This window comes from Rhipicephalus microplus, chromosome 3 (assembly GCF_043290135.1).
Source record: "Rhipicephalus microplus isolate Deutch F79 chromosome 3, USDA_Rmic, whole genome shotgun sequence".
Lineage (NCBI taxonomy): Eukaryota > Metazoa > Arthropoda > Arachnida > Ixodida > Ixodidae > Rhipicephalus > Rhipicephalus microplus.
The window spans coordinates 20394512-20421614 of NC_134702.1; the positions used below are offsets into that span (position 1 = coordinate 20394512).

At 45.3% G+C, this 27103-nt stretch overlaps 3 protein-coding genes across 5 annotated transcripts in view; 1 reads left to right on the forward strand and 2 right to left on the reverse strand.

Annotated features, from left to right (window-relative positions):
- Nucleotides 1-1187: 1187 nt before the first annotated feature.
- Nucleotides 1188-10353, reverse strand: LOC119160103 (uncharacterized). Its single transcript, XM_037412829.2, has 5 exons — nucleotides 9830-10353; nucleotides 7756-7851; nucleotides 3361-3448; nucleotides 2121-2423; nucleotides 1188-1681 (listed from the first exon to the last, which is right to left on the reverse strand). The coding sequence occupies exons 1-5, from the start codon at nucleotides 9902-9904 to the stop codon at nucleotides 1188-1190; spliced, it is 1056 nt and encodes a 351-aa protein (XP_037268726.2). The 5' UTR covers nucleotides 9905-10353.
- A 1375-nt stretch (nucleotides 10354-11728) lies between these two features.
- Nucleotides 11729-26388, forward strand: LOC119180966 (signal recognition particle receptor beta). Of its 2 annotated transcripts, none has more exons than XM_037432123.2 (9): nucleotides 11729-11883; nucleotides 12147-12235; nucleotides 12527-12601; nucleotides 12740-12819; nucleotides 16582-16641; nucleotides 18718-18794; nucleotides 18864-18918; nucleotides 19307-19511; nucleotides 26146-26388. In XM_037432123.2, the coding sequence occupies exons 1-8, from the start codon at nucleotides 11766-11768 to the stop codon at nucleotides 19509-19511; spliced, it is 759 nt and encodes a 252-aa protein (XP_037288020.2). In that variant the 5' UTR covers nucleotides 11729-11765; the 3' UTR covers nucleotides 26146-26388. The 2 variants fall into 2 exon arrangements, with proteins under 2 accessions (XP_037288020.2, XP_037288026.2); XM_037432129.2 differs by lacking the exon at nucleotides 26146-26388 and adding an exon at nucleotides 19743-20107.
- The window catches only part of LOC142803624 (uncharacterized), a 201287-nt gene continuing 194420 nt past the window's right edge, over nucleotides 20237-27103 (reverse strand). For both annotated transcript variants that reach the window (XM_075889027.1, XM_075889028.1), the window contains 3 exons: nucleotides 26133-26304; nucleotides 23255-23501; nucleotides 20237-20553 (listed from right to left, as the gene is read on the reverse strand). In XM_075889027.1, the coding sequence (XP_075745142.1) occupies nucleotides 23295-23501; nucleotides 26133-26304 (379 nt within the window). In that variant the 3' untranslated portion in view covers nucleotides 20237-20553; nucleotides 23255-23294. The remainder of the gene's footprint in view (nucleotides 20554-23254; nucleotides 23502-26132; nucleotides 26305-27103) is intronic.

The window sequence follows — 27103 nt, forward strand, 5'->3', positions numbered from 1 at the left end:
GAGCTTCCAGATAACTATTTCAGTTTGCGAAAACTGTACTTAGCTTATTACCAGCTTGTTCTACTCTGCATGCGATCTGCGTTTAATTTTCTTATGCGTCTTCAGCATGCCCTAAGAGCTAAACGAGTAGCACCAGGGTTCAGTTGATTTGTTTGATGGTGTCAAAATTATTCCCACTTTTCCTTCCCGGAAGCTTGTCCGACACACCTGCGTCACTTGTGGGGAGACAGCAGTGACACGAAACACAGAAACAGCAGCACGATCATGTGTCAAATACAGTCTTCTTATAGATACCGTGGCCAAGCAGCACCGAATCGTAGTTGACAGAACACTAGGCCAGAAGACGAACGTTTATCAGTGTGTTCGTCGAACATCCTTGCTTGGAAGCACAAATTTGGATATCCGAAACGAAAAATATTGGAAGACGACGTCTTGCAGGGTCATCCCTATTCTAATACAACGTACGCTCTCTCTCGAATATACAGGAGTTCGATTGCACACGCCAACAAAGCAGCAGGTACAGTTCAGCTAAGACCTGTAAACTATATATGTATTGTTTTGTTCACCAACTTGCGCATGGACAGACAGTCTGAACAGATAAGTACCAAAGGTTTTCGCATTGACAAAATGATAAAGCAAGTTTCATTGCACAGTGACTCGCTGAGGAGACAAGGGAAATGTGGTCGTTTCCACAGAATATAGAATAATAATTTGCTCCCAACAGAGCAACTTCAGGCAATTCTACTGTTTTTCCAATCATGCGCAAAGGTAAAAGAACTCTTCTAGTAATAAATCAATAAAAGTTAATGAAAGCATTCTATTGAATCAAACGTACTCGCCTGTGGCTCGGAAACCAGCACAACTTGAGTTTCCCTGTTCAAATTACGGCAAACGGCGGCGGGCGATTGCGGCTGCAAACGCATATCGCGATAACACACTTTCCACAGCACGAACCAACTTTATACCAATGAATTCGGAGACGGCAGCATAATTTGCGATTTCTGCATAGATGGCGTCACAAATCAACGAGACTCACGAGTATGACTCTGCGTCGATGTTTACGCGGCGGACGAACACCGTATACGCTAGTTCACGCCCCTGCCGCGAGAGGGAACACGTTACAGTTTTTTACGGCCTTTTAAGCATGATGCACGGCGTTCTAGAGGAAAGCGTCCACGCGACTTCCGTCACCAAGGCCTCCAGACGTCATCATGTGAAATTCCTTCGACCGCAGGTGTAACTGGCAACGACGAAGGGAGGGAACAGGATGATGTGGAAGAAGTGGGTGAGGAGGACACAGATGGTAAAGCTACTGGAGGCGAGATCACTTCCTCGGCCACCACAGACGCGGACGACGTGGACGACGAGACCTCGGGCGACGTCGACGCCGCTGAAACTTCCCGGGCGTCCAACACGGACGACGTCGAGGCCTGCGACTGCGAAGTGGGCTGCTTGACGTCGGGCTCTGCGGTCGGGGCCGCCGCAGCAACGATCCTGGCGTTGGCGACCAGGTCTCTCGGTAGCACGAGCACCAGGTCCCCGTTGCGAAGCCTCTTGGGCCGCAACCGCACGTCAGCGTGGGACACGACGACGTCGGACGGCGAGGGAGACCTCGAGGACGATGTCTCCGAGGCCAGCTCATCGCTCGAGGCCGTCGCGTCCAGGGAGCTGTGGTTGGACTCTGCGGGTGCGAGTGTTCCGAGAACTTTAGTGTTAGCACTTCCGTACACATACAGTTAATCATCACCAACGCCGCATGGATAGTACTTTTGTGCGTGTATTTCAAGAGAGTCAATACCTCGAGATATCCGGGTAGATGATTCAATGACACGTGGGAGAGTGGGCGATTTTCAACTTGGAAATTCTACTTTCAGTTATGCAGGTTAGGTATAGTGTGGTTTTAACAAGGCACCACTGACACTGACAACGAGCAAACTAAATATTAGTTTTCATTTTGCATTTTGTTTCCATCAAAATACGGCAATCGTGGCCAGGAATCGTGCCTTTAGCCTCTTGTCGTATATTGTAAACATCCCCATAAGCCTCTGAGCTTCCACAGCGGTTGCTGTGCCAAATAAGTAAGCAGTGACATATATAGAAGGTATACGGCAGCGTGTTACCTGGAGTAGAGGCTTCGTTGGGAGCGAGTCGCCGCGAAGTCCGAACAGGCGGATCGATGGAGGCGTCGGGACCTGCCGGCGCCGAAGTGCACTGCGCAAGGGCCCCATCGGGGTCCTGGATTTCCCTGGCCCGTCGTTGCAGATGTCCCAAGATGCGTTCGCGAGATGCCACGGGGTCGAAGCACGGGGTCGTCTGGTGCTGCTGCTCGGCCAGCGAGCACAGGAAGCGGCGGATCTCGAGGATGCACTCCTCGAAGCCCGCACGGAACTTGTGGCGAACCTCGGGGTCGTCCAGGAGGCGGGCTGCGCAGAAGGCCCAATACTTTTCAAAGAGGCAGTGGTCATAGAGTTTCCCAATACACACTAGAGGGAACTCTGGCGCTAGTGTCTATGGGAGCTGCAATGCACAGCGCTTCAGCGAGCATGGGAATGATGGGTAGTACACACATTTGTCTAAACTTCGTACTTCTGGCCTGCTCTTGGCTCCGTGTGTGTTCGTGTGGCTTTAAGCTGTTTTCTCACGAAACAAAAATCGGCAAATGTTCAGCGATTGCGCTTCACCGCCTTATTTTTTTCGAATTACCTTTTCAAATTGAGTCACGAAGTTCAAAAGAGTTGAATCTTTCTTTCAAAACAAAATCGAAACACAGCAATAAATGAGGCCGCAAGTACGATTCGCCACCCGCAAGTACGAAGACTAGGTAAATGTGTGTACTACCCATCATTCCCATGGTCGCTGAACGATCGCAGCGCCAGAGTGCCCTCTAATTAAATTTGAGAAACTCTATGGCAGTGGTACCATTTAACTGGCTTGACGCAGCAGATACGAGCAAACCAAACAAGTTGCGAAAAATGCACTACAGTGTTACACAGGTGGATTAGCCAATATAGTAGTCAGGTATTATTGTGATTAATACAACTGATGATGGCGATGACTACAGATAGGAGAGCGGTAGATGAGAAAGAAAGAACTAGATGAGGTCATGAATATTGCGAAGTAATAGATAGATAGATAGATAGATAGATAGATAGATAGATAGATAGATAGATAGATAGATAGATAGATAGATAGATAGATAGATAGATAGATAGATAGATAGATAGATAGATAGATAGATGAAATCCCGTGGGGTTAACCAGGTGGAAAAGCCCGGTATGCTGCCGTATACACCGGGGCATACAGCAGATGGTGACATATATGAGTGCAAGGAGACGGAGAAACAACAGAGCGTACACCAACCTGTTCTTCGCTGCCGGTGCAGGGCTTGCAAGTGGCACACGGTCATCTCGAGGATGTCGGCTTTCTCCAGCTTCGACTGACGCGGGCTCTGGTGTGCAGCAAAGAAAAGATGGGCAGAAAAGTATTTAGGTCAGACTATACACTCAGCATACTTAAACTGAAGGGCTGAAAGTAAAGACGTTTGCTTGGAAGGTACACACGCTTGCGAATTACATATAATGAAACTCACGAGTCCCTATCAGGGGCGTAGGCATATATTTTTGGGGGGGAGGGGCACCTTTTTAATTTTGGAGGGGGGGCACACCCTTGGAATGGTAATTTTTCGCTCTGTAAGCCATGGCGAAAAAAAAAACTTTCTGTGTGTGGGGGGGGGGGGGGGGGCGAGGGGACACGCGCTCGGGTCGGTGTTGCATCCCCTGGCTATACCAGTACCCCTTATGCATTAGCCTAAGACGACTCTAAGGTGAAAGCAACCTTATTTTCATTCTCAGTCGACGTATTGATCTGCCCCCTTCCCCTCCGAACCGAAATCCTTGTGCGCCCAACGAGGTTTTGCCCCGACTCCGTGATCGGAGACACTGCAGACTTCCAGCGCCTCACCTGGTTTCTGTACCTCGGTATACGAAGCCCGGTTCAGCTGGAAAGATATGCAGCGAAGCTGTTGTGCCCACCGTTTGTGCGACTCGTGATCTAGGCAAGTAACGATCGTCATAACTCCGGTGTGCGCCATTTTATTCCTGTCCTTTATCTTCTGCAGCGTTACCCTGACATGTCAGTCCGGCGCCTGCTCTCCCGCTGCGCCGGTTCGTCCAGAGTAGGATGCATTAATTCGGATGGGCGGTACAAGGGGTGCAGAGAGAAAAAAAGTGTAGGGAGGGAAGCAAAAAAAAAAACTGAGAAAAATACCGACAGAAAGTAAGAGAAACAAAAATAAAGAAATTGAGAGAGAAAGAGAGAAGGGTAATTAATATATATAAAAAGACTGAAGTACGCCTATACGGAGAGAAATGAATAGACAGAGAGACAAAGCAAGGAAAGGGGACGAAACAGAGGAGGATAAAGATCGAGACAGAGAAAATAGAAAGATAAAGAGATGCAGAAAAGTCCCACGGGCCTGAAGCTCCGCTGTCGGTTTCAGCCTTATGCCCAGAGTACACGTGGCGCCATTCTTTAAGGTGATAGTCTTCGATGTCTCACCAACCATCAAAATTTAATGTCGGCGTTCCACATAGACGGCGTCAACACGAGCGAATAAAAAAAAAAAAAGAGACATCCTCACGCGATGTCGCCACCATATGATGCATGCATGATCACATCACATAAACCAAAATTTGTAACGTCTTAGTGACGCAACGCTTGGTTAAACATGAGCCAATCGCGGAGGCAACGCATACCAAGTATATAGATGCAGACAGCTTGCAATGTTCGGAGACGTTGCAAAACCGCAATTTTTATGGTGACAAACGGAGGGACTGTCTTCTCCTTCACTCGGCATAGCAATTCAATCGCATTTAATTTACATGTGTTTAGAAAATAGGGGACCCTAAACCTTCGCCTTCAGGAATTATCAACATCACGAAGCGGTTTATGCACTCGCTTCGTCCTCTTCCACTTACGCGTAACTCCCGCAACACATGCGCCATTTTGTCCGGCGCAGAACACAATAAGTATTATGGGCGTGTAGGTTAACATCTCGTAAGAACCAATCACAGGACTAAGAATGACCTGGCTTTATGTACGCGACTAGAATCACATCGAAACAGCTATAGTCGCGTGGCGCACGTTCCTGACTAAACCATGTAACGGCTAAACACGTGCGCGGTATATGCTTGTCAAAAAGACAGGTATAACAGCTAGCCAAGTGGCTAAAATCAAGTAACCCTATAGTCACGTGACCAAAATCACGCCACGCCACGCAACTATAATCAGGTGTTTCGCTCCAAAACGACGTGATACGTGCGTTGTGGGGCGAACCGACCATGGGCGGGGAATATCATATGTTAATAATTTGTTTTCACAGATGTGAATGGAATTCTTACGACACATTTTCTCCAAATCTACCTGCACTTCAAACGCTTACCACACTGAATAGCCACCACACGTCCTCTGTGTTTAACACAGAGTTGATCAGCATATCTGATAAAATGTATAAGCGACTAGACCTTATGCACGTCCCGAGAAACTGTGTTCAAAATTTTTGGATAGCTTTTATTCAGAGATTTCGAAAAGAGGTACATACATGCACAAAACAGCGCTCCGAAAATTCTAGTTTTAAACAAATGTATGGATATTTTCCAGCGTAACTGTATGCTCACGTGTATGTGTTTCAATGCATATGTTTATGCATATGTACGTTCTTATTTTCTTTTTTTTTAAGAGCGAGGACCATGGGCATGCTCTGCGTGTGTGTTTTTTCCCCCTCGTTTCTCATTTCCTTCCGCTTTTCTCACGTTAGCCGAAATACGTATCGCTGCAATTGTATGCATGTATAAAACAGCATTTTTGTTTATGTATGTATGTGCGTGGGAACTTCGTCAAGTAAACTGTCGCTTTTTTCTCACCCCCTCTATCATTATATTTTGTACTGCTGAGAAAATTATTATTATTATTATTATTTAAGGGGATGATCGTATTTCGTGAGAGAGAAACTGACACGCAGTTGATACAGAAATGCGTATACGCATTTGAAGCCACGCCAACAAAGCGTGCATTCATCAGCTGGGGCGAAGGTGTTGCGAGTGTGCGTATATATATCGCTAAAACTATAGGGCAACATCCCTTCACTGGCACGCTTTTTATTTAAACATCTACTTGCGTCTTGCGACAGGAAGCCATTGCTCAGCAATGTGGAGAACGAAGCCCTATTTTCTTAACACCAACTGCTTTATTCCATGCGAGCCCGTAGTTTAACATTATGGCAAAACAGCACGAAATACGGTACAGTTAAACACGCAGCAACAGTGCTGTGCCACGTATACTTCAATGTCACATAGTTCGGAATTATCTGCAATAATGTTCATAAACAAGCTATAGCACACCTAAAATCCACCAGATACAAGCGTGAGAATGTCAGCGCTTCCCAAATAGCACTTGAAATAGTTGAATATAATTTACTGACTGATTCGTGGGAAGTCGTAAAACGGCGAACGATGTATGAAATCAAGGTCCGTGGTGTCGTGTCTAATTTCCACCACCTGCGTTTACGGTATAATAATTGTTCGGGTTCAACGTCCCGATGTAACAACGATACGATTACGGGAGACGATGTGATTACCAGCCTACGTGAGAGACGCCCGCTATACGCGCGCCCTGTAGGACTCAAAGTTTTTTTCATTCCAATCCAAGTGATTACAAGTGGAAGGCTCCGTAAATTTCGACCACCCGTTTCTTCCCGCACGTGCACCTAAATCCAAGTACACCGGCTTCCCTATATCGAAATGCGGCCGCCGCTGCCGGGATTTGATTCTGCAACCTCCGGGTCAGCAGTCAATCACGGTAACCACCGTATAGACCACGCGGTATAGACCACCGTGGCAGGTATGCGTGGGCTATAGACTAAGTGCGAGAGCACGACGTTAAGCAGCAACGCGTAAAGCAAAGACAAGACGTACAAGTGAAATTCAATAATAAAAAAAAGGATACCCTTTAGATCACAGTCACGCATGCGCGACGAGTCAGCAGCAATAATCAAGTAAACATACAAACTCTACCCCCACCCCCCCCGAACTTTTTATCCGGCCCCTTGTTTCTTGTTTTAACCAGGTGTGGTTAAAACAGGTTTTGAAGTGTCACTGACATGAGGACCGAAGGTTAACTTGCGCAATGCAGAGTCAAACTTTCCAATGTGGAAATGTTCGTGTATGTGAGTGATTTTAAATGAAAGAAGAGAAAAGTGAGCCCCGTAGCTGTCTCTGAGCGGGAGGAAAACAGTAGCTCACGATGGGTGGGGGTAGAGAAGGGATAAAAAGGATAGGATTTAAAGATAAAGAGATAGAGAGACAGGAAGGAGAGAGCGAGGCGCAGGGACAGTGAACGACGGAAGTAAAGAGGAGATAGGAAAGGAGGACACGGTCGCAGGAGTCCGAGAACGGGGCACCACTCAGCGAGAGCTCTTGTCGGCGTCAGGAGATGGCGTAGGGCGAGCCCAGTCGGCCAGAGCTGCGCTGTCGTAGCAGATCGCGGGGGCACAACCGGTCGGCATGATATCCAGCGAGCGAGTCAATGTTCGTGTATTTACCTGTCTATATATAGAGTTACTGTGTGCTTATGTATAGCATGTCCAGTAACTCCATCAACAACCCAGTAACCCTCTCGACAGTGAAAACACCCCGAAAACATGTAGTCTGCGTCCGCATCTATTGTGGTGTAAGGCCCCGCTATCAAGTAAATACTCACCTCTGGTTTCGCCGGGTCCACGAGAAATGCCTTGAGCTGGTTCAGGCAGCGGTTGATGCGCGCCCGACGTCGTTTCTCCATCAGCGGCTTGGACACCTGCGGGGCCGTGCACGAGAGATTATCTTACAGATATTCATACACGCCCGATTTTATCTCAGCGAACAACAATGAAGGGCACTTGACGAGAGGGCGCGTGCATTCAGGGCCCGAACTTGTGTGAGCCGACTGAACAACCCGTGTGTACGAAACGCAGAAACTGCCTCACGAGACGAACATAAATTTTAACGAGGCCCATTTGAAAGACAGTGTCGCATTTCACACAGAAAGCGAAGTTATACGCAGATATTGTCACGTCGTTGTTACGGTTAAGAAAGCCAAACCAAGCCAGCAAAGATGCATGATCGATTGATTGATATGTGGGGTTTAACGTCCCAAAACCACCATGTGATTATGAGAGACGCCGTAGGAAATGTCGACCACCTGCGGTGTTCTTTAACATGCACCCAAATCTGAGCATGCACACGGGCCTACAACATTTCCCCCTCCATAGCAAATACAGCCAGGATTTCATTCCGCGACCTGCGGGTCAGCAGCCGAGTACCTCAGCCACTAGACCGCCGCGGCGGGGCAGCAAAGATTGATTGACCAACCATATGGGCCAAGCAAAAAAAGTAATAACACCCAAAGTGCAGCGAAAGCAACGAGCACAAGACGTGCTGATCGCCGGCGGATCGCGTATTCCGTTATGCATGACTGATGGAAAATTCCATCGTTATCGCTATGGAACCTGCGTTATCTCCAAAATAAACTCGGCTACTCGAGTCGCGCGCGCACTGTTACCAGCATAGTCTAAAAGAATGGAGAAGTTTCTGAAATGTGGCGGCATGGTCGTTTTTTTTTTTTTTTGCGGTTGAAATCAGATGACACCAAGACTAACAAAATAAGCGTGCGTGGAAATGTGCACTTTTTAAAGCTGCAGAATCTTGAATTGGGGTGCTTGCTGTATTTATTATAGAAACTGCCTGATATCGGTATAGGCCTGATAAAAATAAGAAACGAGATTTAACCCATAACTCGGCATCTATAAAAACGAAACTGCATTTCTGCTCGGAGTACTTTTCACAGTTGGAGCAGCTGTATACCGAATAATTCAATATGCGAGAGTAAAGCTTCAGCGGCATTCTCAAAGATCCTTCACGAGTATTCCGAAAATACCTATAGTCATGAATCCCTCGTTTGCTCTAGAGAAATGCGCGTCACATCAATTTCGTCTGCATGAGATTTCGGAGCAAGTTACACAATATGTGAAATCCCTTTAATTTTTCACTTAAAGGGATTTCGCATAGGTTTAGAAACTTGGTAAAGTAACCTCGTTGTTTCCACTTGGAAATTTTTGAACTAAGAGAAAGCATATAGTATACCAAAATATGGTGAACGTTTATGAAAATGATAACCTTCTGCATGATTAATTTTATTCAGTGTGTTTCAGTTCGGTAGAGCGAATGCCGGGAAAAGGTACTTCTTTTCTAAGTTAATCAGTCTCAACGACCGAGATGGGAACTTTTACCGGTGGATAGGTGATTGCCGGTAGATGATTAGGGCTTCATACTTAGAGGAGATGGGGGGCATCATGAACCTGTAGAGCTACATAATCATTGAAATGACAGCAGACGACAAAGGAGAAGCAAGTAGGTTGATTCCAAGGAAATATATGACTTGTCACACCTTCTCTGCATCTCTGCACTGGAAGAGATGCATAGACGACGAACTTCTTAGTTTTGCTTCAACCCACTATAAAATTAATTGTTTTATGCGTTCTTGCAAGGATCAGTACCTGTCGGTTCCAGGTGAATGCGAAAAACTTGTGACGTCTCGCACGCAGTGTACGAGATATGCGGGCTTTATTATTATTTTTTTTCCGGTAGTGCTACTTATACCAGAGCATGCAACAAGACGAATCGTCCAGGCGACAGACTTGTATCTTCGATTTCTTTTTCTCGAGTGCTGCGACCTTAGTTCACCTATCGATTAAACTTTGTTCGGGGCTTGCAGAAGTATACGCCCTGCAACTCACCCTCCGTCCACCAGTCTTGGATTCCGCACCACTTGCCATTGGCGACGGAGGCGATGCGCCTGAGGCGACAGGCATTGCGACTCCTGGCTCGTCCAGCACTGCCTCAAAGATGCCAGGCGAAAGCGGGGATTGCAACGCCGCTTCCACTCTGGCGCTTCCCGATGGCACTCACAGCAACACACCCCAGCAGGAAGGCTTCTCCAGAGGCAACACCCACAACCACATGCGCTAATGCTGCGCCCACTGTTTCCAACGACCGCTCGAGCACAGCGAGTACACCAGGGGAAGTGGGTCGTGTCGAAAAAGAGCGCGCGCTCCGAAAACGAAACCAAGCGCTGGTTGCTCTGCGGCTGATGATCAGGCTCGTCGTTTGCGGACGCGTTGAATGTCTCAAGCTTAAGATAACTCGCTGATCAACGATGACAGAGCGACATAATCACGCGCACTCAAAAAACAACGACAGCGTTTGCTTTCGTCGTCGCAAAATTGAAGCACGCCGCACGAAAAGACATCGTCGCGCGCACTCAAGTTCACACCACGCGCGCAACTGCCGCCGATCGCGAACGGCACGCGTCAAATCACCGCCGGCACGCCGTAGAGGAGGAGGCGGGCTGGACGGCACCCCATCGCAGGCCTCATTGGTCGCCGTGCGACAGCCAATCGGCGCTGGCATGCTTACGGCACGTGCGGTCCCGTCACGCCGCCCGTGCTTTCTATTATTTTTCATTTGACTGCCCGCCATTGGAACCGCCTTTCCTTACCGTATTTTCATTGCTCTTATGCGGTAGAGTCGGCGCTTTAATCGAACACCTGCTCCTCTTTCTGGCACCCTCCTCCCAGCGAGGAATATCTTATTCGTTCCGCTACGAGGGGGAACTGATGCCGCTCTCTTGGTATGCTGACGACGCGAGATGGTATTGCCGTCTCGAGAAGCTATAAAGATTGCGGGGAACGGGCTAACGCGAGAACATCTCTGTGCATTATGCGCAGGTGCAAGCTGACGCGTACGTTTAAATGAAGCCACAACGTGTAACTAGTAGAACACAATAAGTACTAGTAGAACACACACACACACAAGAAGGGGGGGGGGGGAGCGAGAGAAAGTGCAGTGTTTACGTTCCGCTAAACGTTCCGATGCATGCAGTTCCAAAGTTTGAGTTGGTTAATGCGAGTTCACAGCAACAGGCGGGTGCCTTTGCGATTACGCTCAACACATGTTCAAGCAGCTATTATTGTTCTTCTGAGACACGTTGTGTCGTGCTTGAGTAAGTTCACTTCCCGGGGAAGTGTCTTGGGGTACAAAAGGGCTTTGCACCATAGGCGTGCGCAGGTTTCCCTTCAAGGGAAAGTTGAGGGGGGGGGGGGTTAAGGTTTTTTGTAGCAGCCCCCCTGTCTGATAAGTCATATATGGGCAGACTTTTCGCCCCTCTCCCCATCGTGCGCATGCCTATACATTACACGGTGCGTAAAAATGAAAAACTGAGCCGCTGCAAGTTGAAATCGCCGGCTAACAGTACATAGAGCTGTGCGTCGCGTTAGCCTGTATGACGGTAGTGAAGGTTGTAGAGAACTGCAGTAGGTGTCATATGAACTTGATTCATGACTAAGCAGCACAATAACAACTCGCGTCAGACATGTGACTGCCTCAAATGAGAAGCTCTTTAGTAAGAGCCTTCAAAGGTAAATTGAATTTCGCGCTGTCTGACTCTTGCCTCCAACGTAAGCTTTAGGTGGCGCCATCTCTCACTGAAATTGAAATACTGCGCGAAAATTTTTCTTTTGAACTCTCTCACTCATTTAATACGCAAACGTCAATAAAAACATAAATCAATTTTACAATATATACAATTATTTGTTACAGTAGTGATCAAATTCTCAAAGGGGTTTAAAGTATTTATGCTTAATAACGGCAGGGAACGCTGAACGCGTTTTAAAAATGGCGGCGGACGCGTCGTCGAAGTCGGTGCACATGGACGTAAAAACCAATTTATTTTTAACGAACCCATCGTTAATGTATATCATTATCGCATTAGTCGTAGTAATAATCACAACAAGTAAGTACCTTTAAGTACGAAGTAGATTAAGGCTCGCTCTAGATCGTGTGCTCGATTCCATATGTCCATCGTGCGATGTCAACAACATTGCTGGTTTCCGTGGCCGGGTAATGTGGACGTTCTTGACATGCTATCGCCGATGCTGTCCACAAGTTCGAACGCCCTTCCGTGCTATTCACTCGTTATCCTGTGGATTGATCGCCATATGTTTCCCGTGATTTTGTGGCCGTGCCTGTGCTCTTACAACATTGTTGCTGTTCCAGTCATATTCTTCCAACGAAGGAAGAATCTTCGGCGAGGAGTTCTGATCGTGGGACTATCAGACGCCGGAAAGACGCTGCTGTTTTCTCAGGTAAGTATTAGTCACGCTTTCTTTCTCGCTTAACTGTTGTCGCACGTTACACAACTTTGTTTTACGGGAAGTAACACTTTGTCGGCCAAAAGCGACAGAAATTTGGGCTTGTAGTTTGAGCCTTCATTGACATTTTGAGCCCGGCGTGACATTCTTGTTGCATCATAGGTGTCGCGTACTGTTGCAGGAAAAAAAAAAAAAAAAATTCTATGAGCGGTGTCAATTTGTGATGTGTTTTTGCGTGTCGTGTAACTCTCTTTCTAAGCAGGCATTACCACCTTTTTATTGCAGCTTGTAGGTCTTAAGAAGGTTGACACTTACACATCAATCAAAGAGAACAAGGCGTCATATGACATTCCAAAGAAAGTAAGTATGCATTAGTTCATTTGCACTTCTTAATTTCATGACCATGCACAGTTATATGGCAGTGTACATTATTGTTAGAATCACTCACCAATGTTTGTCTCTAGACCTGTGTGCCATATCATACTAAAACTCTTGCAGGGTTCTCTCAACCTTATTGACCTGCCCGGCCATGATAGAATCAGAGTCGGGTTTCTGGACCACTTCAAGGGGCTAGCAAGGTATGTACAATCGTTGGCAAGGGTTTTAGTATTGCAAGTGCAGTTTGCCTCGTATGCTGTGTGCTCTTACATGAGTAACGGTTGATTGAAATTTTACTGGATGTGTGAATGGCATCCTAGGGAATGCAAACTATCAGAGCACTGGCCTGCACAAAGCAGCCTGTTTACTTAGATAAAATTCCGGTATCCTACCTCATGTTTGGCTTGGATCTTGTCCCCTGGTCAGTAGGTTGACTGGTCTTGCACAGCATGTGTGGGAACAGCTAATGCAAGGATAATTGGCTGTAATTGATGAGTGATCATTTACACAAAGTATAGTATTAATATTTTGTGTTGAATGAAGCTGTTGGACTTTGATACCGTAGGCACGTACACTGTCCTAAATAATTTAATAGCATAAGCTTCTTGGGACCCAGTTCTTTTCACATTCCAGAAGGTTACTCTAGTGAAATCATTATGCAGAAAATAGCCGCATGGTACCAGGAATGCGACATATTGATACTTGTTCCAGCTCACTGTGTTGCCTGCTGCACTGGAGCCGCTGTCATAACGTCGCAATGCCTTGGCTCCTTTGACTTTTAACGCGATAGCATTAGAGAGCTCGTGTCGCAGAAATTCCGCCGGCCGTCGGTGTCGGCACCGTTGGGTGTGAGCGAAAAATTGAGAAAGGAAGCAAATAAAATAAAGATTAAAATTTTCGGTCTCATTCAGGATGGAACCCGGGCAGTTCAGGTGGTAAGCAGATGTTCTGCCACAAAGCCACGATGTTACTTGCAGCTGCTTCGGGGAAAAAACACTACATAAATGCCGTGTAGTGGAAGGAGTCTCTTTAACACATTTTGTTCAACAGGTGTCACGACGAAAACGAGCCCATTCGACGATTTGTAGGCACATTTGGGAGGCCGTCAAACTACGCTGAAAAAGGCCGGGATAGTGCAGCTATCGCCGCTAAAAACGCACAGGAACTTTCAAACAGATCTAAAAATTGACAACTATGTCCATCTAGCGGAAAACATATCATGCCTTTCCAGAGGCGTTCATTAAGCAAACAGCAAACGCTATACTCCGTTTCATACATCAGGTGCAACGCTGTGAAGGCTAGGCAAGTAGTCCGTAAAGAAAACACAAAATGTTGCTCCGCGCGGTTTCGTAGCCGAGTGGTCTGACGCGTCGCTCCGGTGAGTTCACCGTAGTTTTGAAGTGCATGGGTTCGAATCCACGTGGTGCCATATTTTTTTATAATTTTTGCGAGTTCAATTCGAAATCTTGTTGTTTTTTTTTTTCAGTAACTTCAACTTACTTACTGACAGCTTTGATGTGCGAAGCTTCGAAAAAATTCGCGCAGGAGAGGTGGTCAAGGACGCAGAGCTGGACGCCATTTTTTCGAAGCTGCCACAACAAGTAAAAAAAAACGGCGGCGCGGGTCGCGCGGAGAGCGAAAACCTGATACGAAAGCGACAAACATAAATTACCAACTCGCATATTTGGATTGTTTATCCGACAACACAGACGTTTGTTTTTTAACCTAATGACAAATATGTATGCTTAGAAGTGTAACGTGGTCCCCGGCAAATGATTGAATCATTTCGCCCAAGCATGCTCGCAGTCATCCTTCTTGCACAGCGAAGATGCAAAGCGCAGGGAAATACGAGAGCTACATGTTGACGAAAGGTCAGATTTTTTTCTGGAAGCTTTAACCGTGAACGCACTCGCTAGCGACCAGTGGACCGCGACAGTTTCCATTGAAGGCCGTCCGACGGTCTGCAAACTTGATACTGGGGCAAACTGTTGTGTGATTTCAAAGGAAGATGTTTTGTCGCTTCCGAGGAAGACTCGTGAAGCCTGCCGAGCCACGTTAACGAGTTTTTTCGGCCACAAAACGACTGCGCAGTTTAAAGTAAAGTTGTCGCTCTCCGTGAACGATAAACAGCACGATGAAACCTTCTTCGTCATAGAGCAAAACGTGCCGGTGACCCTCAGCGGAGCAGCAGCAGAAAGCCTTGGCTTGATTTATCGCGTTGATAGCGTCGAGACGCAGCACCTCTACCCGGCGGCTCAGCCCTTCACCGATGTTTTCACAGGATTGGGACAGCTGAAGAATTTTGAGTACGAAATGAAGCTCAAACCCGGCGCCGTCGGTGTTGTTGTGCCAGCCAGAAGGGTTCCGGTCGCCATTGAAGAAAAAGTAAAGGCCGAACTTCAACGCATGGAGGAGTCACCCACGTGACGTCAAGCCCTTATCACCCTCGCGCAAATGGCATGGCCGAAAGGGCAGTTCAAAAAGCGAAAACGCTGCTGAAGAAGTGTTCGTATAACAGCCCAGACTTCCATTTAGCTCTGCTTGAGTTGCGCAATACTCCACGTGATGCTATTCTGATGTCACCTGTGCAGAGGCTGATGGGTCGACAGACGAGAACACTGCTCCCGGTTCCCTCCTGCCACCTGAAGCCGGCACCATTGCACAACAGGAAGGTGCACTCCCGTCTCCAGGAGATTCGCCACAAGCAGAAGGTCTACTACAATCGAGGTGCTCGGGACCTGCGCGCCCTCTCACCGGGTCGGAGGGCCTCGTTGTACGACACGCACGCACGGACGTGGTCCCCGGTCGTTGTGCTGGGATCAGCGGGAACTCCACGCTCCGTACTGGTAAAAACAGAAGATGGCCGAGAAATGCGACGCACACGGGAGCATCTCCGGGAGGTTCCAGAGCTACCATGCCCCGACACTACCACAACACCTTCCTCAGGCTTGCCAGGCTCGGGTCCCGTTCCAGAGCCGCCACTACCACGGAGAAGCACTCGGGAACGTCGCGAGCCTCGTCGGTACCCCATGCCAGAGCGACCTATATTGCCCCAAGGAAAGGAAGATGTAACCGAGTTGGCACGGCCGCGATAGCGAGCGCAAGCTGTCGCTCCTACGTAAGCGCGACGTCACCCGCCTGGCCTACTTAAACTCGTCACTATAGGCAATAAAGGGCTGTTCGACCCATGATATCGTCTCGTACACAAGAAGTTTCCCGAGAAGCATTTATTGATTCTCGTACACCCCAAGCGACGCACTACTTTTTGGTCGCGGCAGTACACAGCGCAAACAAGAGCGCTAGCTTTCACAGCGTTGCACATGATGTATGAAACGGAGTATAGATAATGTGCTGCCGTCCGTGAGGCATTGTGCGACTCTTCATTGCTTCCGAAATGGCGAGCGCGCGGCGTGTATCTTGGAGGACATGCTACTCTTACTTTTGATAAAAAAACTTGTATGTACTATTCGCACGTGCATGCTGGTGCAATCTACTGTGTGTGTGTAAGAAAACACATTAATAAGTATGCACTTAGCGGTTGAAGGGCGCACTAGTGGCCGGATTTCGCTATCACGTTCAACTCCTAAAAGCGAAGCTTAAGGCTCCCCCAATTTTTTGCTTTCACTAATCTGTGTTGAAAACAAATATTTGACTCTATTTATCGTAAACTAGCATATCGAACCCAGATCGAATAGCAAGTTCTATTTAAGGTGAAGTAGAGAATATATGCATGCCCCTAATTAGCAACGAAGCAATTTCGATGCAATATTTTCACAACTGCGGTAACACTGTACTTCGTGCACTTCACAATTATGAAGTATATTTGGAGCATTGCTTGTTTAAAAGTTTTTAATGAGTGGTGGTTCGAGTTTTCCTTGGTTGGTACCTTTGTGATGTCATAGCCGTCTTTATCACTGCTTCCTTTTTCTTCTGTTTAAAAATTCATTCCCTTTGCTTTACAGGGCTGTTCTCTTTGTTGTGGACAGTGTTAAATTCCCACAAGAGGTCAGGGATGTGGCCGAGTAAGTTATAATTTATTTTGGCATGGTGTTCCTGAGAGGAGAGCATTTAGTGACAAATTTGCGTACATTAGTTGCAGACTAGCATACAAATGCTACTTGATGTATCACAGTGTCGACTTAATAATGGTGGAAGCAGGCACGTTCGAGTGCGACATAATTATGGCTTATTTTAACGCAATCATGTTGTACTTAGTGCTTTGTATGAGACACTGTGTTGACATTGAGTGAACTGTGATAGTGTTTTAAAAAGTTGAGCTATGTCAACTCCCAATATGACATAGGCAAGAAAGACGTTTTTAGACAAAGAACTAAAATGATCAGGCCTATGCCATGTGTTTTGTGTATCAATGAAGAGCAAAAAAGAAGAATAAGGTTGATATGGTAGCATTAGCTAGGCATTCTGGCTCTGTAATTATGATCTTCTTTCAAGTCACTGTGCTTCAATGAAAGATGGAGGTTCTCTTTAAACCTAATGTATTGCATTTTTTGCATTTTATGAACTAAAACTACAAAGTCATGGCATTGCTATTGTAGTTCATAAAAAAAAGTACAAGTTGGCTATTGATACGTGCTGTCGTTGCGGGCTTGGTATTGACATCTTCGTGGCGCCACGGGCACTCGGGTAGTAGGTGTGCCAGTGTGTCTGGCACGTCGCATATCGGGCAGTTGTAGGTGTATAGCGTCAGGTAGACTCTATGACGAGACGTGGAAGGCCAAGATTGCCGCACGCGACCTGGACGACCATTGAGAACTTGTCGCCAGGACTCGGGAGGGGATCGCGGCCAGAGGATTCCTGGAATAAGGGACCCTCCCACCTAGGGTGACCCAGAGCTCACGAACTCGGGAACACTGTTTAAAAAAATGTTTTGTTTAAAAAAAAATGTTTATTTCATCATCATCATCAAGTTGGCTATTACGGCGCGACTTCTAAAATTTCTTCCAGGTGCAGGTTCACTGTAGACTGACATGGCATTGTCACTATTTGACAGATTGCTGCAATCATAGGGGTGCACAGTACCCTTAAGGGAGCTCCGACACAAAATTTTGAAAGCGAGGTAACTTATTGGGATAAGTTTGTCTGAACCCACACGCATCATCTATGAAGTATCAATGGTTAATGTAGCCTACAGCATATTTAAAATAATTTTCGAAATTTGTGTTGCACCGCTATGTGCAAATTACGCCGGTGGTTTTCTTATTAACAGCTAACGGCTCCTTGCATCACAAGTTCGTTACAGAAAAAGGGGGCAGACTGGCACGGAAGTACAAAGGCTGGTGTCCTTTTTATTATTGGGGGGGGGGGGGGGGCGAAAGGGGCACTTATTACAACGCCTCAAAGGAAATTTTAGTAGCATGCAGAAAGCCTTCCACGAAAAGAGTCATCGACATTGTGCTCATGTGCTCGTGGTTCGTACGCTTACATAGCCACCTATGTTTATATGAAAACCACTCTGGTTCCTGCCTTGCTCTGCACACTTTGTAACCGAAACTGTGACTGAGTGCTGTAGAACAATCTCTAAAAAATAATTAACCATTGTGTGCTGGAATGAGCTTTTCAGCCTTATTAGGTAGGTTGTTAGCTATATCTTGTAGCAGAAAAAAAGAAAGCAACATTTTTGTGTCAGTACTCCTTCAAGAAGGTACTGACATGAAATTTTTCAGTTTAAATTTTTTTTGTAAATTAAGTCAGTGAAACTCTGAACAAAATGCTGGCATGTCTATGTGCACTGAGATTTCTAAATACCGGTTTTCTTTATCACACTTCTTTGTTGCCTTTTTTTTAACATTTTTATTTAAATAATGAAGCTACTGTTCTGGCCATGTTTACCTTGTGCTTTGTTGGGAAAAATATCTATTCAGGTTCAGTACAAGCGAAAGAATAGCTCAGTACATCATAACAAAAGTGTAGTCATCAAACGTGTAATCAACGAAGAGATAGCTCACGATTGAATATTTGTCTCAATATCAGCATTAGATTAGTTTCTTGTAAAGCACTGCAGGGCTGTACAAACTAACGCACCCTACTGTGCAGGTAACTGTGCACTGAATACTGTAATCACGCTTGTGGTGTTGCAGGTTCCTGTATAATCTCTTGTGCGACCCCGTCATCTCACAGCATTGCCCACCCATTATGATTGTATGCAATAAGCAAGGCAAGTACTCCAGACAATCTTTACAAGCCTGGTTGTGTGAGATTAGTTCTCAGTGCTGTATATTTTCAGATGCACCCATGGCCAAGTCACCCAAGGTGATACAGTCGCAACTGGAGAAGGAAATGTAAGTTAATAAATCATTAAGCTTTGTCTCGGCATAGTTCAAATCTGAGAAGCAATTTTCTGTGACCTGAATTCATTTTCATGTGAAATTCGTTGCCATTTTTCTCAGTTGAACAACTTTGTTGAGGAAAAACTTGGTACAACTACATAAGATTTTCATGTGATTCGTTCCTCACTGTGTGACTGTTACTAAATGCAGTAATTGCTTGGCACAGGCATGGCATTTTCTATGTGGAATTTTCGGAATTTCATCTATTTTAAAGCAAGGCAGATATTTAATCACGTTGTGCATGAGATATGGTGACATACATTTTGTCGCATACATGAGCGGCACTGCATTGTACGATGCGACGCTATGTAATACCCCATCATATACTTTTGATTTGCAGGAATGTCCTGAGGACCACACAGATTTCCGCGCTGGAGTCTACGGAGGGGCAGGCAAATAAGAACACATTCCTGGGCAAGAGAGGAAAGGACTTCCAGTTTTCAGACGTCCGTCCGATAGTGGTCGAATTTGCAGAGTTCAGCGCCAAATCACCAGAGGAGGCCCAGCTGTCGGTGCTCAAAAGTTGGTTGGCCAAAGTTGCTTAGGTGAATAGCTCTTGCTCAAGGTCATTTTCAAACTAGCCTGCAACTTGCCCTCGTGATGTCAAAGGGACATTAAAAAGAAAAACGACTTTTCTGATATTGAGAAATTATTCTTTCATTATACCATATCTGTTTCATTTACACATACGCTGCTGTGGATCTGTAAAAGACCGACATAAAATGCTTCATTTCCCCACACTTCAGCTTTGAAGTCTAGTTCTTTGTGTTTTGCAGGTCGTGACGTTATCACCACACTCACTGTGAGAAAGTGCACGAGAAGATGATGCAGATGGTGTCAGTACCTTGAAATTATCACTACTAATGTTGTAGTTTCATAGGTTTTGACGGTATTTTCTAGACATGACAGAGTTCCTAAGTGGTAAAAATGAAGTACATGGACCTCTGAGGAGGTCAAAGACTTAAGATACCAAATTTCATTAAATTTCATTGCGCCATATTGTCAAAATTCAAAAAATACACTTTGATATGTGCAACGATTCAAGTTTGAAATTTAAGAACGAAACTTGGAACTTGATTTTCTCCTCCATTAATAAACTATGATGGAATTAATAACATTACAGTTTTGAAAGTACGATTTATCAATGTAAAGTGATGATTTATTTTATTCTAGTGTATATTTAATGACTCCCTGCAGTACTGCGGTGGCCTAACATGTGCGCCTTCAATAACTACACATATTCAAGGCTTTTTGCATGAATACCCTGGGGTGGATGTGTAAAAGACAGACGTAAAATGCTTTATTTCCCCACGCTTTAGCTCTGAAGTCGGCTTTTTGTAGATGACAGGTCGTGACTCGAGTTTGAGAGTGGGAGGCGCTATCACAACGTAGCATGTTCACATTGATCCCATTGGCGAAACTTATGCTACCAGAACTTGGCTTGTCTCCTATGCAGCAGCAGCACGAAACGACTCGCGAGACTTGTTGCGTGGTCGAGACAATGTGCGGCTGCAGGAGTGCGAGCACTGACCAGCATTGCTTGCTTATCACCAGATCACCACTGTCGAACCTAACTGTGGTCGCCACCTGCAATGCAAAACAAGTAAAAAGTGTATTTGAAAGCACTTTTAGGTTGCCTGTAAATGTCTGTGCACTTTGGCTTTCATTTAATTAAGGAATAAACTGTGTGAATGTCTGATTCATACAATGTCAGTACAATTATTATTCATTGCTGAAATGTTCAATATATTGATAAATGCCATGAATATATTTCGCAAAAGGGGCAAAAAGTGTTTGTATAGTTAGATTTAGTTTGAGTAAGCATTGATTGAAAGCATCGCACTTTTTTATGATGCTTTCAAATGGTGCAAAATCAAAGTTGACATCAACCAACTATCTCCAGTTATTGCTTTACTGACATTAGTTTTTTTAAGGTTTCCATTCTCTGTTTAGCTGTTGTCTAAATACACACGTGGACACAGAGAAGTAATTTTGCTCAGCTTTCCCGGTGCAACACCTAAGTCTGCTACTTTAAGAAACATGTTGAACGTATACAGACTGTGGTAAGTAGGTAATGTATTCTAGTGATAGTACATTAGTTTTGATGAGATGGATGATATTGTGAAACTGCAGCATGAACATTACAACTTTCAGACTCCCTTATTAACAAATGTACCAAAACGCTGTAAACTGCACTGCACTGTTAGGACATTGAATGCAGGACATAACCGATGTATTATGCACCACAAATACATTGGCAACTTATTGAAAGAACTCACTGATCAGTAACAATTTAATTCTCACTATAAACAAGTAATGCACTTTGCACACCCACTGTAAACTAGTAATCAGCACTGAAAGTGGACAAACTAGTATCTGTTTACCTTCACATGCGCTCAGCAGATACAGTTACAGATTCTTAATCTTACTGCTTTGATGGTGTTTTAACTTACTAGTATCAATTCTTTCTGCAGAAATTATGAGGTTTCTGGTCAGTAGAATATATCAAGGCTTAAGAACGGGCTAGCTGGTGGTTGCATGAAGCCAGAAAAGGAGGGACTAAAATGAGCACTGACTCAGACTTTCTAGAGGCAGTTACTTGCAATAGTGTAGTTGGACATCTTTTCTCGGGTGAGGGAGGTCATTCAACCATACTTTATGTATGTTTGTGCAAGCACACACACGCACGCACGCACACACACACACACACACACACACACACACACACACACACACACACACACACACACACACACACACACACACACACACACACACACACACACACACACACACACACACAGTTGAAGCCTTCGATTACAAAGGGTAACAAAATTCTCACTGCAAAGAATATTTTCGGAGCAACAGGCAACACCTTTTGGAGTCAGTGTGCGAGGAGGCCCTGGCAAAGCAGAGGAGAAAGGGAGCCGACGCCCCTGACAACGGGAGTGGAAAAGCCCGAGTATCCAATGCCTATCCGGAGGAAACGTCCTCAAGATCTAGGCCCTGGGACTATAGGACTCTATTAGCCATAGTCTTCAGATAGGTAATACCCGCGCCCTGCGTGCCCGGTGACTTCCCGCACGCCGGATGTGTAAATAAATGTTGTTTCTCTTTCTCTTCGTAACCTGCGACTATGAAACATATTTTTTACCTTAGTGTCTTATTAACGAATTATTTTAAATAAGAGCACGCAAATAATCTGCTCTCGTAACATTAACTGCATTGAAAAACTGCCTAACTGCATTCATGGTTGACTTAAATTGTGCAAAACTATCGCCACAACACGCTTCAGCAGCCGCCGCCATCATTGTTTACAAAAAATTGCTGCGACAATGGTGATGATGGTTTGCCCATCGATGCGTGTGACTGCAGAGTGCCTCAACCAAACATGCATTTAATTAGCAGTACCAGCTACATCTATAAAAACAAATGTCAAGAATCTCAGGTGCAGTAGGCACGTGTTAATCTTTTATTGTGCTGACATAGAAACACCTGCTTGTTGTACCGACTCATAATCCGGGACTACGTAGCCAAATACACATTCTCACGAAGTTTCTTTTGTTGGCTTTGTTGGCTTTGCGTACCCATTGCTGTCACGCATGGTCACGTGTGTGGCGCGGTAGCAGTCGCTTTGTGTGCTTGTTGCTGCTCGGCAAAGTAAGCTTATCGACTTTTGGAAATGTGTTTTTAGTCAATTCCCTGTCTTTTCTGGCGCATTCTCGCGCTAGTGATATGTCTGCAAAAGGAAAATTTTAACTTTCACTGCCGATTACGTTATTGCGGGTTTTAAATGTACAAATACAAAATTTAAAGATTTCGATGGCAAGGAGCTTTGAACCCCCCCCCTTTCTTGTCGGCTACGTTAGCGGTTGCTTGACAAACACAGCAGAAAACATACAAGGTTGACATGCTGCAGCTGCTTTGTTCATTATTAGACATGATGAGTGCCACATGAGCAGGTGCATCATCCAATGTTCAGAGCATTCTCTTTGCACTTTTTTAACTCTGTAACACATCCTACCCTCCTTTGCCTAAACCCGACTAATCTGCACAGCCATATTTCAAGAGCTACAGCTTAACTGCCTCTTCTAAAGTGTAATAGAAAACACCTCAACATGCCTAGACAGACTCGGCATAAGACTAGGCACAGCTGGACTCGGACATTGATGACCGAGACTAAGGTCCATGAAGAATAACTTTGCTGGCGCTGAGCTGGCATCTGCTGAACAAATTAGCAGTATCAATAGAGAATCATTTGCACTGAGAGACCAGCGACAATACTCACCAGATAGATATTAAGACTAGCATGCAGCCTGTTCCGCAAGTCAAACAGCGTCGGCCATCATCTTGCGAAAATCTGAGAGCAGCGTGTAGTCGGGGTCTTCATCTATGTCCACCATATCCTCAGCTGAGCCATGTTTCCGGAAAGTTGAATTGTATCGATACAAGGAGAGCGGGCATGGCAGCAGCTCTGGCATGACCGAGTGATGCGTGATGAGTGATGTCAAGGTGGTAAACTCCTTTGTAAAGCCCTGCAATAGAACAGAAAACAGTGCGTTATGCATTTGGCTACACTTCATAAAATTACTGACTGCTAAGCTGCATCTAGATCTGCCAAGTTGTGTTGTTTACACATTCTTATCGCTAAGCACTCTTAGGGTCTCAGCTGTGTCATGGCTCACTTGCGAAGCAATGACTTGCGTGTGAAGTTCTGTACACCAATTGATTCTAGCCATGGAGCAATAATTATTCAGCTTGCAAAACAGCATTTATTTGGGCGCCCCAGTGAAATCATAGCACTGGTGCACCCAGTGTCTGCGCCTCCTTTGTCATGCGTGTTGGATTGTGAGATGGCAAGGGCACGGCATGATCTCTGCAGGTTCAAGGTAATTTAGTAGCGATACATCAGGGGATGACATTCGCGCTGTTATTTATTTACTTGTATTAACTTGCTGCAAGATCATACATAGTTTACAGATGAAATATTGCAAAATGGTTGCACGAGAACGTCTCCAGATAAAAAAATTTCACCCATTCAATTACTTGGGAGAAAATTTGTTTGGGCATGTCATATTTAGATTGAAATGTTAAAAGATAGTTTGTGAGAGCCACGAGTAGGAGGAGAATTAGCATGTTGACGACTTGGTAAGGTTAAGACGAGAAAAGTTAGAGAAAGGCGAGAAGTATTTATTATATTGACAGCATTTACCATACTTATTACCTGTGTAATGAACCCACTGGCATAATGAACCCAGCCCCCACCTTGGTCCTTGAAAAAAAAATCTATTATTAATGTATTTGTTCATTTTATTTCAGTGTGATTGCCACTGCTATTGACAATCGAAACAATGTTAAATCACTCCATTATGCCATAAAATAACAACGCAGCAAAAGTCAAAACTTGGTTTAAAAACCATGCTAAACAGTTACGAGCAGAACAAGCACGGGCAACGTCGACCAAAATTTAAATGTCGCGCCTTTGACGCCAGAGCTCCATCTATCGAACACAGAATAAGCTTCTGTCGCAGTAAAACAAATCGCAACCATGGCAACCACGCTGACGGTGAGACGTGCATCCGCATTGTGCGTTTGCTGCCATCCAATGTTGCTTTTGTGTTGTCCGGTTTGTCGTAGTACAGTGTGCATTGTAGTCGAGGTGAACTCCATTGGACACCTTCTGCGCAGGGCTCGATCGGCGAGTACACTAGCCACACAGCTGGTTTTAAACTTGAAGTTGGTCAAGCATGCGCTGGAGCATGGGAACCAACAGGCTGTACGACACTTCAGCATCAATCTGTGCGCAATCGTTACTGTAGAAATGAAGAGCTTCGGGCTATGAAAAAGGTTTGACTGTGCATTTTGCGGGTCAAAACAAGGACAGTTTCCTCTAGTGGAGAGGGAAGTTCTTGTTTACGGGCTCTATAGCCCTGCCACTGAATTGAAGGCCACAAGTGGTTGGACCGCGAGTTCCTTAATACCATCACGGGCGAGTTCCTTAATAGTATCATGCAAACTCCTGTGACTTTTTTCTTCTTAGCATTGGAACAAAAATGCTTTATTGTCACAGATAAGGCATTCTCCAAGATGGATTTTACAGCTTAGGTATTATATATGAGTATGAGGCCATGTGTTCATTTCACAGCCATCAGGAGTTTCCCCACTACGACATGCCTCAAAATCATATTGTCATCTTCGTAAATAGCCTTGTAATCATATTGATCACCATCTTGGCGCATAGAAGCTGAGAATCTTCACTATATGCCAGGCTTATTCATTCATGTAGTTAATGCATTCTTACACCTTGAATCCGTGTGGCTCCAACCAGAGGCGCAGTCTTATAGGCATGCCATAACACTGTGTTTGTTCTCGCAGCATGTGATTGGTTGAGCCAGATAATGTTTCTGATGTTTACGTCATCCTCGACCACGCGCATGCAGCAAGGACAAACGTTCTGCATACCAGAATGCCTCAGTTAAAATTATCTCGCTACCATCTTTCATAGCCTATGTTTAGCATTGAGAGGAAATACTAGCCCCGCTGCGGTAGTCTAGTGGCTAAGGTACTCGGCTGCTGACCTGCAGGTCACGGGATCAAATCCCGGCTGCGGCGGCTGCATTTCAGATGGAGGCGGAAATGTTGTCGGCCCGTGTGCTCAGATTTGGGTGCACGTTAAAGAACCCCAGCTGGTCGAAATTTCTGGAGCTCTCCACTACGGCGTTTCTCATAATCATATGGTAGTTTTGGGACGTTAAACCCCACGAATCAATCAATCAAATCGAGACGAAATACTAATCACTGTCTGGACTGTCTCTCAAATGTTTCTTTGTGCTCAACGGTCTACAATTTTTGTTTTTCTTGTAACCTTGCCACATTGTTTTTACAGATCTACCCTGTGTCTCGTAGTAGTAGTAGTAGTAGTAGTAGTAGTAGTAGTAGTAGTAGTAGTAGTAGTAGTAGTAGTAGTAGTAGTAGTAGTAGTAGTAGTAGTAGTAGTAGTCATCTGCCGTCGTCATCTGCCGTCGTCATCATGCAGTTGCTGTTTGACGTGATGGTAATGCTCGAAATGATGATGATGTACATGATCTCGCTTGCTTACAACTTTGTTGTTGGGCGGCTTTCATGACGTGCAACTGGCCGAATTGTTTTTTTGTTTGTTTTTTCACCTTTATCTTGTAGCCCCTATTGGTGTGCATGATGAGATAGTGGGCGATGCCACTCGGCTGGATGCTCCTGGGAACCCTCAGCGAGAGCGCAAAGCACCCGGGCTTGGTGCTGCTTTGGCGCACCAGGAACGACCCGATTGGCTCCTGCGATAGCACTTCGAGGGCGATCTCCCTGCAAATGTGTCACAGTGTCAGCAAGCTGCTCCTTGTTCTATTTGTACAATAAATCACTTGCTTGACTTAACAAAACTGAAAATTGAGTCAGTTGGTGGTACACCTTGGAAACAACAGAATAACATGGAAACAGTCAGGTTTAGAGACGCGTTTCTTGAATTAATCTTAAGTTGAACCGGGGTACAGTTTCTTAAGTTATCAATTGTGATAGATCACAATAATCTCTTCAACCTAAAAATTTTATACCGATAGACCTGATACCCCCTTGCAAGGAGTCAGGACACTAACCTAATATTTTGTGCATTTCCTCAAGCCACGAGGTTTTTGCGGGGCTGCAAACACTTGGCCTGTATATATGAGAACACTCTTTGGCATCAGACTAACTTGCAAACACTCTCGTTCAGGTGGAATTTTCGGAAAAAGAACCTCGAGTGAGTGACAACTTCATTCGAGATCCTCAGAAATATCGGGTGGAGTTAAGCTAGCATTGCTTCATAATGTCTTTAAGCAAAGCAGGGAGTATAACATTGCAAATGGCTTTTTACCTCGTTTTGCGTCCATGTGTGAGTCAACTAGAACTTCTTTCCTCAGCTAGCGCAAGCTTTTTGTTTTGACGAGGGCAGTGAATTGTTTCAACCATTTACTTTGCAACGACGTGGTGCCCTTCTATGAAGGTGTTTTGATTCAAGGCACATATTATCGCATGCTAAGCATGAAGTTTCAAGATCACTAGGGCAACTCTGGGCATTTTTACTGACTCGAACTCCAGGTGGCTTTTCCAATAATAATTTTGAGTG

Coding starts and splice junctions, on each gene's coding strand:
- LOC119160103 (XM_037412829.2), bottom strand. CDS start 9,904: ATGCCTGTCGCCTCAGGCGCATCGCCTCCGTCGCCAATGGCAAGTGGT. Junction 7,852..9,829: donor CCAAGACTGGTGGACGGAGG/GTGAGTTGCAGG, acceptor ACGGCCCCGCAG/GTGTCCAAGCCGCTGATGGA. Junction 1,682..2,120: donor CAACGAAGCCTCTACTCCAG/GTAACACGCTGC, acceptor TCGCACCCGCAG/AGTCCAACCACAGCTCCCTG.
- LOC119180966 (XM_037432123.2), top strand. CDS start 11,766: ATGGCGGCGGACGCGTCGTCGAAGTCGGTGCACATGGACGTAAAAACC. Junction 16,642..18,717: donor GAGGTCAGGGATGTGGCCGA/GTAAGTTATAAT, acceptor GTGGTGTTGCAG/GTTCCTGTATAATCTCTTGT. Junction 18,919..19,306: donor TCGCAACTGGAGAAGGAAAT/GTAAGTTAATAA, acceptor TTTGATTTGCAG/GAATGTCCTGAGGACCACAC.